This window comes from Schistocerca serialis, chromosome 1 (assembly GCF_023864345.2).
Source record: "Schistocerca serialis cubense isolate TAMUIC-IGC-003099 chromosome 1, iqSchSeri2.2, whole genome shotgun sequence".
NCBI classification, from domain to species: domain Eukaryota; kingdom Metazoa; phylum Arthropoda; class Insecta; order Orthoptera; family Acrididae; genus Schistocerca; species Schistocerca serialis.
In genome coordinates, this window is record NC_064638.1 from 693,359,044 (window position 1) to 693,370,870 (window position 11,827).

The window sequence follows — 11,827 nt, forward strand, 5'->3', positions numbered from 1 at the left end:
AGCCAGTGATTAACAATAAGGGCAACTTTGCATTGTTTCATTGTTGCCAGCTTAAACTGTGATAGTCAACCTTTTAGTCTATATGTGTATTTCTGAAATAAAGTCATTACTGTAGTCACATGAAGACTTTCTTTTTGTACCATTCATTTTGATTCATCCTGTATGTAAAGGAGAAGTGTATAAATATGAGATAAACAATTTATCTAATAGTTCATATGCCCTCCTATGATAGTTGAAACTGACTGTAAGAAAGACATCGAAACCGCACACTTTCATAGCATAGCACAGTATATAGCACATCAGTTTGCTTCTTGCAGTTTCTTTTAACAGAAAACAGGAAAGTTATATTTACGGCTTATCAGCTTATGATGATACTAAATTGTCCAAAGCTTTGTGATCATACATATTCACAGATTAAAACTATATGAAATACTATCACTGAAGCCATGTCAATAACTATTGATCTGTTTTGCTGCTGATGTCATTTTCCAAAATTTTTGAGATGATGTATTCTACAATAGTACCTTACTTTAAAAACAGTAGTATCATCCGCCAATCATAGTTCGGTTTCAGAAGGGTTGTTTCATAAAATTTCGGGTGTCAGCTGCATAAATTTCACTTCATCTTCTGATGTTTTGGCCGTATACCGTCCAGTCATCTTTAGAGTATATAATCCAGGGACATAAATCTGACTGGGGATAAATCACATACGGGGCTCAATCTTAGGCCCACTACCTCATATATGTAAACGATCTATCATCTAATATACTTCGAGCAGAATTAGTTCTTTTTGAAGATGACAATAGTATTCTAATCAACCGAAACACACACACAGAAACTGAAGAAATGGTAAACAAAGTTCATATGTATCACTGGTTTTCTTCAAATGGTCTCACCCTCAGCTTTAAAAAGACACGAAATATTCAGTTCTGCACATCTAATGGTCCTATACCAGTGGTAAGTGTAACATACAGTAGGAAATAATAAATAGGGTGAAAACTTAAAAATTCTTAGATGTCCATATTGATGAGAATTGAAATTGGAAAATGCACATTTTGGATCTCCTAAAATAACTTAGTTCAGCCACATTTGCAATTAGAATCATTGAAAAGAGACAAATCAGTAAGTTTGACATACACTGAAGAGCCCAAGAAACTGGTATACCTACCTAATATAGTGTAGGGCCCCCACGAGCAAGCAGAAGTGTAGCATCACGATGTGGCATGGACTCAATTAATGTCTGAAGTAGTGCTGGAGGGAATTGATACTATGAATCCTGCAGGGCTGCTCATAAAACCATAAGAGTATGAGGATGGGAGATCTCTTCTGAACAGCATGTTGCAAGGCATGCCAGTTAGTTTGGTGGCCAGTGGAAGTGTTTAAACTCAGAAGAGTGTCCCTGGAGCCACTCTGTAGCAATTCTGGATGTGTGGGGTGTCTCATTGTCCTGCTGGAATTGCCAAAGTCCATTTGGAATGCACAATGGACATGAATGGATCCAGGTGATAAGACAGGATGCTTACATATGAGTCATCTGTCAGTCATATCTAGACGTATCAGGGATCCCATATCATTCCAACTGCTCATGCCCACACTTTTACAGAGCCTCAACCAGCTTGAACAGTACCCTGTTGACCTGCAGGGTCCATTGATTCATGAGGTTATCTCCATACCCCTACACGTCCATCCTGTCGATACAATCTAAAATGAGACTCGCCCAACCAGGCAACATGTTTCCAGTCATGGACAGTCCAGTGTCTGCATTGATGGGCCCAGGCAAGGTGTAAAGCTTTGTGTTGTGCAGTCATCAAGGTTACACGAGTGGGCCTTCAGCTCTGAAAGCCCATATCGATGATGTTTCGTCGAGGGAAGAGGTGGAATAATAATTTAAAATTATTTTCTGTTTTTTGCTAGTGGTATGTAGGCCTTGTGTAACATGGTAGCATGAACTTGAATCTGCAGATAATCTGTGAAGGTGAAAAGAGAATTGCAGTAGATCGCAGTGTAGGTTACTTATTTTACATTTTTTTTTTTTTTTTAATGGTTTCAGGTATCACACTGAAATTGTGTTTGCGCGCACATCACCTCAACAAAAGTTGATCATTGTAGAAGGCTGTCAAAGAATGGGAGCTATTGTAGCTGTGACTGGTGATGGTGTAAACGACTCCCCTGCACTCAAGAAAGCTGACATTGGTGAGTTAATCAACAACACGTTTTTATTTATTGGTTTATATTTGAAACTCGAACAAAAGAACTTAAAGGAGTAACTTCATTAACAGTAGCAGCATGTACACATTTGATTGTGGAGAAATTCAAGAAAAGAGGATAAGTCAAAATTTGATGTATAAAAGTAACAACAGCAATAAAAGATTTGTATGTGCAAGAAAAGTGAAATTCATTGTACTAGAGGCAAAGCCAAAAGAAAAAACAAGGTAAAAGAAACAAAGAAGTAGAAGGGAAAGTAAGGAATACCGTGAAATGGGCATGCTGTTGTAAGAGGAAATGAACTTTATTAATGGACACCATAACGCCTGCTGTTATCAGTTCTCCATTTGTTTTTCATACTACCATAAGAATTCAACCTTATGCCATTTTCAAGTTGTTGTTGTCTTCAGTCCTGAGACTGGTTTGATGCAGCTCTCCATGCTACTCTATCCTGTGCAAGCTTCTTCATCTCCCAGTATGTACTGCAGCCTACATCCTTCTGAATCTGCTTTGTGTATTCATCTCTTGGTCTCCCTCTACGATTTTTACCCTCCACTCTGCCCTCCAATACTAAATTGGTGATCCCTTGATGCCTCAGAACATGTCCTAGCAACCGATCCCTTCTTCTTGTCAAGTTGTGCCACAAACTCCTCTTCTCCCCAATTCTATTCAATACCTCCTCATTAGTTATGTGATCTATCCATCTAATCTTCAGCATTCTTCTGTAGCACCACATTTCGAAAGCTTCTATTCTCTTCTTGTCCAAACTATTTATCGTCCATGTTTCACTTCCGTACATGGCTACACTCCATACAAATACTTTCAGAAACGACTTCCTGACACTTAAATCTATACTTGATGTTAACAAATTTCTCTTCTTCAGAAACACTTTCCTTGCCATTGCCAGTCTACATTATATATCCTCTCTACTTCGACCATCATCAGTTATTTTGCTCCCCAAATAGCAAAACTCATTTACTACTTTAAGTGTCTCATTTCCTAATCTGATTCCCTCAGCATCACCCGACTTAATTAGACTACATTCCATTATCCTCGTTTTGCTTTTGTTGATGTTCATCTTATATCCTCCTTTCAAGACACTGTCCATTCTGTTCAACTGCTCTTCTAAGTCCTTTGCTGTCTCTGACAGAATTACAATGTCATCAGCGAACCTCAAAGTTTTTATTTCTTCTCCATAGATTTTAATACCTACTCCGAATTTTTCTTTTGTTTCTTTTACTGCTTGCTCAATATACAGATTGAACAACATCGGGGAGAGGCTACAACCCTGTCTCACTCCCTTCCCAACCACTGCATCCCTTTCATGTCCCTATGCTCTTATAACTGCCATCTGGTTTCTGTACAAATTGTAAATAGTCTTTCGCTCCCTGTATTTTACTCCTGCCACCTTCAGAATTTGAAAGAGAGTATTCCAGTCAACATTGTCAAAAGCTTTCTCCAAGTCTACAAATGCTAGAAATGTAGGTTTGCCTTTTCTTAATCTAGCTTCTAAAATAAGTCGTAGGGTCAGTATTGCCTCACGTGTTCCCATATTTCTACGGAATCCAAACTGATCTTCCCCGAGGTTGACTTCTACCAGATTTTCCATTCGTCTGTAAAGAATTCGCGTTAGTATTTTGCAGCCGTGACTTATTAAACTGATAGTTCGGTAATTTTCACATCTGTCAACGCCTGCTTTCTTTGGAATTGGAATTATTATATTCTTCTTGAAGTCTGAGGGTATTTCGCCTGTCTCATACATTCTGCTCCCCAGATGGTAGAGTTTTGTCAGGACTGGCTCTCCTAAGGCTGTCAGTAGTTCTAATGGAGTGTTGTCTACTCCCGGGGACTTGTTTCGACTTAGGTCTTTCAGTGCTCTATCGAACTCTTCACGCAGTATGATATCTCCCATTTCATCTTCATCTACATCCCCTTCCATTTCTATAACATTGCCCTCAAGTACATCGCCCTTGTATAGACCCTCTATATACTCCTTCCACCTTTCTGCTTTCCCTTCATTGCCTAGAACTTGGTTTCCATCTGAGCTCTTGATATCCATACAAGTGGTTCTCCTTTCTCCAGAGGTCTCTTTAATTTTCCTCTAGGCAGTATCTATCTTTCCCTCGTGAGATAATCCTCTACATCGTTACATTTGTCCTCTAGCCATGCCTGTTTAGCCATTTTGCACTTCCTGCCGATCTCATTTTTGTGACGTTTGTATTCCTTTTTGCCTGCTTCATTTACTGCATTTTTATATTTTCTCCTTTCGTCAATTAAATTCAATATTTCTTCTGTCACCCAAGGATTTCTACTAGCCCTCGTCTTTTTACCTACGTGATCCTCTGCTGCCTTCACTACTTCATCCCTCAAAGCTACCCATTCTTCTACTACTGTATTTCTTTCCCCCATTCTTGTCAATTGTTCCCTTATGCTCTCCCTGAAACTCTGTGCAACCTCTGGTTCTTTCAGTTTATCCAGGTCCCATCTCCTTAAGTTCCCACCTTTTTGCAGTTTCTTCAGTTTTAATCTACAGTTCATAACCAATAGATTGTGGTCAGAGTCCACATCTGCCCCTGGAAATGTCTTACAATTTAAAACCTGGTTCCTAAATCTCTGTCTTACCATTATATAATCTATTTGAAACCTTTTAGTATCTCCAGGGTTCTTCCTTGTATACAACCTTCTTTCATGATTCTTGAACCAAGTGTTAGCTATGATTAAGTTGTGCTCTGTGCAAAATTCTACCAGACGGCTTCCTCTTTCATTTCTTAGCCCCAATCCACATTCACCTACTACGTTTCCTTCTCTTCCTTTTTCTACTGTCGAATTCCAGTTAAATTTTCATCTCCCTTCACTATCTGAATAATTTCTTTTATGTCATCATACATTTCTTCAATTTCTTCGTCATCTGCAGAGCTAGTAGGCATATAGACTTGTCCTACTGTCGTAGGCGTGGGCTTCGTGTCTATCTTGGCCACGAAAATACGTTCACTGTGCTGTTTGTAGTAGCTTACCTGCATTCCTATTGCTTTATTCATTATTAAACCTACTCCTGCATTACCCCTATTTGATTTTGTATTTATAACCCTGTATTCACCTGACCAAAAGTCTTGTTCCTCCTGCCACCGAACTTCACTAATTCCCACTATATCCAACTTTAACCTATCCATTTCTCTTTTTAAATTTTCTAACCTACCTGCCCGATTAAGGGATCTGACATTCCATGCTTCGATCCGTAGAACGCCAGTTTTCTTTCTCCTGATAACGACGTACTCTTGAGTAGTCCGAATGGGGGACTATTTTACCTCTGGAATATTTTACCCAAGAGGACGCCATCATCATTTATCCATACAGTAAAGCTGCATGCCCTCGGGAAAAAATTACGGCCGTAGTTTCCAATTGCTTTCAGCCGTTCGCAGTACCAGCACAGCAAGGCCTTTTTGGTTAGTGTTACAAGGCCAGATCAGTCAATCATCCAGACTGTTGCCCCTGCGAGTACTGAAAAGGCTGCTGCCCCTCTTCAGGAACCATATGTTTGTCTGGCCTCTCAACAGATTCCCCTCCGTTGTGGTTGCACCTACGGTACGGCTATCTGTGTCGCTGAGGCACGCGAGCCTCCCCACCAACGGCAAGGTCTATGGTTCATGGGGTGGAGGATTTTCAAATACCTAGGTACAATTATTGACTACAGGGTCATCAAAAATATGAGATTACAAGTATATGAGGTTACAAGTATTGCTGTATTGGTAACTTTTAATCTTTATGTATGATTCATGTCTATAGCCTTGCACTTCCCAGAGCTAAACCCACATGTATAATTAAAAAAATTGTACCAGGGTCTCCATTGGTAGGGCTACCCTGTCACAAAGTTAAAATCACATTCATTAGTAAATAGCATAATCACATTTGATGCACAGGCTACATCTGAACAGCAGTTTATGTGAACACATCTTAGTTGATGGTGGTGTTAGAAAGATCTTACTTTTTTGTATTAGTTCTTCATAACAGCACCATCAGTTGAAATTTGTTGACAAAAAGTGCAGTTCAATCATAACATGTACATCGAGTGCCATACCAGTGGTAGTACTTGTACAGTTTTTGTAATACATGTGATATTTGCTCTTGGAAGTACTACGCTAAAATGTATATTATATAAAAGACCTGAAAGAGACCAGTATAACTCTTTACAGTCACATCCTTTTGTTGACCCTTTAGTCAATAACTAGATATAGGTTCTTGAAAATGTCTCTAGCGTGTAGGTGTTTCTGTAAAATAAATGCAGTTGAGTTACTGCTCTGCTCCAGGAAATAATCGTGTTGGAGAACAGGAAGTTTGTATCTAAAAGTCAGTGCTATGCAGTGTATGTAGGTAGACTGAGAAGTAATACATATATGCTTATAGATCATGAATGAAATGACTTTGAGAAATATGCCAGGTAGCATTTGGAAGGTAACTTGCCCCTCTTTAAGAATGCTTAGTTTGAATGTGTTGCATTCATCCAGGGTGCATTCGTACAGTATGTTTTGAGTCGTGGAAGTATGGAGATGTGTTCTAGTGCTGTGTCAGCATCAGTTAAACAGCGTGCTGTTATCGTGATTTTAACTGCTGAAAATGTGACTATTTGTGAGACTCGACGTTGTTTAAAGGTTGTTTATGGTGACAATGCTGTTTATAAGTGTTCTTTAAACTGATGAGTAATAAACTTTACCGAGTGAGGTGGCGCAGTGGTTAGCACACTGGACTCGCATTCGGGAGGACGACGGTTCAATCCCGTCTCCAGCCATCCTGATTTAGGTTTTCCGTGATTTCCCTAAATCGTTTCAGGCAAATGCCGGGATGGTTCCTTTGAAAGGGCACGGCCGATGTCCTTCCCCATCCTTCCCTAACCTGAGCTTGCGCTCCGTCTCTAATGATCTCGTTGTCGACGAGACGTTAAACAGCACTAACCTAACCTAACCTAATAAACTTTGTGGTTGTGAGCCTGGAAAAGCTATAAGTGTTGGTGAAACATGCAGTATATATGTGATCACTACCACAGATGATAAACATTGCAACTCATCGATGATTTGATTCAAAATAATCAGTGAATCACTCAAAAGCATATTGCAAACCATATTGGAATATCTAAGGAATGTGTCAGCTTCATTATTGAGCAATAATCTTGCAACATGACAATGCTCATCCACGCATCACCCTCAACTGAAAAGGCTGTGTGAAACCTGAAGTTTGAACCAATTCCGTACCCTTGTTACTACAGTGAACTTGTGACTTGCGAATTTTATTTTTTCCTGGACTCAAGAGGGACCTAAAGGGTAATTATTACAACTCAGACAATGAGGTGAAGGCAGCTGTCCAGTCCGGGATTTGAGAAAAGTTGGAAGCACTTTTCTGTGATGGAATGAAAAAACTTGTTACACATTGGGAGAACTGTGTTAGTCATAATGCTGACTCTGTTGAAAAATAAATAGATGGTTTTGAATTTTAAGACTTGTACTTTAATGTACGTTGTGCCTGATCTTTCTGCTTTTTCTTTGTTTGTCTCTTAGAAGCATGTGCGCATTACTTTTCAGCATACTCTCATATTTGTGTATCCAAAGCAAGCAAAACTGAAATATTGCTTGGAATATTGTTCTGATTACATTTCAGTTCTGGACATCAAGGAATATTACATGTCAGTTTGTATTTGATCATAGTTGCATGGATTATCAAATTAGTGTAGACCTTTCAGGGATCCATGATCGTTTCTTGTCCTTTCACTGAGAAAAATTGCCTGAATATGAAGTTTAGCCTATTAGATTACAGTCAGCATCAATTGTTTTTGCAAAACCAAGATTGTTATGACTGAAAGTATCAGAAATTATGAAACGATGGTGTGAGGATGCGATCTGAGACTAGTCAAAGTTCTAACATTGCAGAAAGGAAACGAATAATGGTATTCAGTCTTCGGTATTTGAATTCCTGCTGCTTTCCATGCACAAAGTGGAAAGGAACAAAATCCTGAAAGCACCCACCACGAAGGAAAACAGGAAAACTAGAAGTAAAATTATAATTGTCGGGTTGTAATATGAATTGTAAGGAGGATTAGCTTTTAAGACAGTTGTCTTGGAATCAATAGGAGCAGGGTGAATAATCTAGTCACTCTGATTTTGATTTTTGTTTCCCCAAATCCCTTCAGTGAATGCTGCCCTGATTCTGTCAGTAAGCCATAGCTTCCACTTATATGGCTTTCTTCAAGTAAACTGGTGTGCCATACTTAATATTTGTTGAGGACATGACACATTTTAATTTTGTGTGTGTGTGTGTGTGTGTGTGTGTGTGTGTGTGTGTGTGTGTGTGATTATTTAAGAAAAGGTTGAAGTTGTGTGTTCATGAAATCACTGATAATTGTGATAATTAGGCTAAAAGTTGTATCTTGTAACATCTTGGATAATTTTATTACATTTCAGGTGTGGCTATGGGTATTGCTGGCTCTGACGTATCAAAGCAGGCTGCTGACATGATCCTGTTGGATGATAACTTTGCTTCAATTGTAACTGGTGTGGAAGAGGGGCGTTTGATCTTTGACAACTTGAAGAAGTCTATTGCATACACACTGACATCCAACATCCCTGAAATATCACCTTTCCTTGCATTCATCTTATGTGACATTCCTCTACCCCTTGGCACAGTTACAATCTTGTGCATTGATCTGGGCACTGACATGGTGAGTATTTATTATACTATTTCTTCTTATGTATAGATACTTCCATGTTACAGGTCAGAGAATTACTGTTTATGGTAATAATTACATTTTCAGTAACAAAATTTTTAGCTCATGTTAATTTGAAATAATGGGGAAACTGGAACAGTGTATCCTTATCCAGAAATTATCCAGTCCTGTAAGTCCCGAGTCCAGCTGCCAGTATCACTTCATTGTGGTCAGAGTATTGCTGCAAATACTTAAGCTGACCAGTTTCTTCTGTTCTTGACTGAAAGTCTACCTGTATATGTATTTGTATGTAAAATGCACACCATTTGTTATGACTCTTTGGATCACAGTGACACAAGGGAACAGAAGATTTCCTTTTTGAGATGAGGGCATTAAAAGTCATAAAACACCCAACTGTCCCATAGCAATCACGACCAACTTCCTCTAATTTGTGTAATGTAAACAGTACCTTAATTATGGTTGAAGATTCAGCATGTTTTTCCAGTATCTGAAGTGTGTGTAATGTCATGCTGCCACAGCTGTTCACTGTTTCAGTGTTAATGATTGACATTTCATAGTAGTTTGTAATTTCTTTTTCTATTGCTGCAGTTTTACTTGAATTTCGGATACCTGTACTATTTGAGAGAACCTTACCCATCATTGGTGTGGCTTAAGAGTTACTTGAATTGTGTGTTTTTTTTTCTGTGTGTGTGATATGTTTATTCAGCATGATTGATTTTTTTTTTCAGCATGAAGCCAGTAGCTACTTAACTATGAGTTACTTTTATTTCATTTTTCTTCTTCTTAGGGATACAAAAGGTAGGTGTGTGTGTGTGTGTGTGTGTGTGTGTGTGTGTGTGTGTGTGTGTGTGTGTGTGTGAAACTAAAGTGTCGCATCAGTTATGATACTTCAAAAGAGAAAATGTTTCTCAGTACAGAATTTTTGTAATAAATTTCTGCATCTTCTCTGTCTTGTCTCTTTTTGTTGTTAGCTCTTTGTTTTTAATTTCAGTACAGTCTACAAAACTGTGAAATATGAGTTCAGAATAGATACTGCATTGCAGGAGCAGCTTTCTTGTTCCAGGAGAAGTGCACTAGTATTGCTGCTCTTCATTAAGTAGTAGTTAAATCTGTTATGGTCCATTCTCTCTATACTGATTCTTAAGAATATGTCTGTGCAGTTAGAGGGAAGTGGATGTGTCTGTGACAGTGCATTGGAAGGAAATATGAGCGGTCTGCACTGTCAATATTTGGCATTTTCATGAATGATCAACAGACGTGCTTATAGTTCATTCCAGTCAAATCTGTTCGTCTGACTTTTCCCTTCTACACACACTCTGTATTGTACCAATTCTTTCTTTACATTCGTCATTCTGCTCATGTCTGGTATAAGGGACACAATTGCATTCACCAGACATTTTTCTTGTTTTGTGAGTTAATTAAATGAGCTGTTAAGTGGTCTTTTTTATGTTAAAATGATACTGTACGTTTGAGCTTACAGTCTACTGAATAAAAAATCTTCACACCATGTTTGGTGTGCAGAAATTTTTTAATCTCAGTCGATTTGAAAAAGCAGTGCTAACATTCATTCAGTTTTATCCTTCTGGAAGGATTTGGTATATTTTCTCATATAATTCAGTAATATTACCTCATCAGAATCACATTTTTTTGTATTACTACATGATTGAGACCTACACAGACTGATTAGGGACAAAGATTATAAATATTGTTTGGAGAAGGAACCTGTGTACATCTTTCTGTCACTATCAGGTACCAGCAATTTCCCTGGCTTACGAGGAGGCTGAGTCTGATATAATGAAGCGACGTCCACGTAATCCTTACAAAGATAATTTGGTCAATGAAAGGTAACTTGAATCAGTGGGCTTATCCTCCAAAAGAATTGTTACTGTAATGTAAACATTTTTGCATATTACTTGAGCACAACACTTTTTATGCATATTACCCCTTAGATTTTATACTGATGCATAAACAGATCTTTGTCAAGCTAGAGAATGTCTTTAATAGGCTGTGCAGCTAGAGTATTTACTGCTTCTTAGTTTTTATTTTATTTCTTCCTCTCTGACATTCATATTTAATTCCCATGCATGTTTTATTATTTATCTCTTACTTTTGAAATTTCTTCAGCTGGATGTGAAGTGGTAAGTTCTCACTATAAGCCACTGCTACACTGACCTTTGCAGTTATATCTCAAATGACAAGGTTCCTTTTCCTGTTCCCATTTCCTCTGTCACAATGTTCCAGCCATTAGGGGGCTAGTCTCTTTTTTTACCATAGACTCTGTATTTACTTTCTTAAGAAGATTATAGAGATATTACTACATATGAGTGATGCTAAATGATTGCAGTTTTATGATTATGCTAGACAGTTTCTAATTTCTGTTTTGCCCAGTTAATTTTTTTTTTCCATAGTATCTACTGTACTTGAAATATAGAGAGAAATTTAATAGTTCTGACGCACTCATACAGAGAATTGTTTGAGATTTTGAAGTTTAGTGGAGTTCTTACCATTGAGAGCAATGAGTAATTATGTTGTAGCTACTATCACTGTGTTGTGCGTGTGTGTGCGTGTGTGTGTGTGTGTGTGTGTGTGTGTGTGGCAGTTGTTATTGTTCTGCCATCCAGCCTTTCAGATTCCACAAGAAAGTATTGTAGCATCTGTTGGGTTGCAATGCTTCCTTGGTGCATTTGTATGAACAATGTCACTGCCACATAATATTTTTTATATGATGAATGATGCTGTAGAATTAGTTGAATATCACTCATCAGTAAATACAAAAAACAGTGACTAGACTATGCAACAGTTCATACATTGCAACTGTATTTCATACATTTTTCAACACTGTCTCATGTATGGTGCTTGTCTCATAACTGTAGTATTCAAATTCCAAACAGTTTAACATCCATTACTTCTATA

The 11,827-nt window shown here is 38.2% G+C and overlaps 1 protein-coding gene across 8 annotated transcripts in view; it reads left to right on the top strand.

Moving 5' to 3' along the window:
* Positions 1-11,827, top strand: part of LOC126480749 (sodium/potassium-transporting ATPase subunit alpha) — a 633,888-nt gene that overhangs the window by 596,770 nt on the left and 25,291 nt on the right. For 7 of the 8 annotated variants that reach the window (XM_050104075.1, XM_050104093.1, XM_050104049.1 and 4 more), the window contains 2 exons: positions 2,051-2,193; positions 8,652-8,908. In XM_050104075.1, coding sequence (XP_049960032.1) covers positions 2,051-2,193; positions 8,652-8,908 — 400 coding nt within the window. Of the gene's footprint in view, positions 1-2,050; positions 2,194-8,651; positions 8,909-10,663; positions 10,759-11,827 lie in introns of all 8 variants that reach the window. The other variant, XM_050104066.1, reaches the window with a different exon arrangement.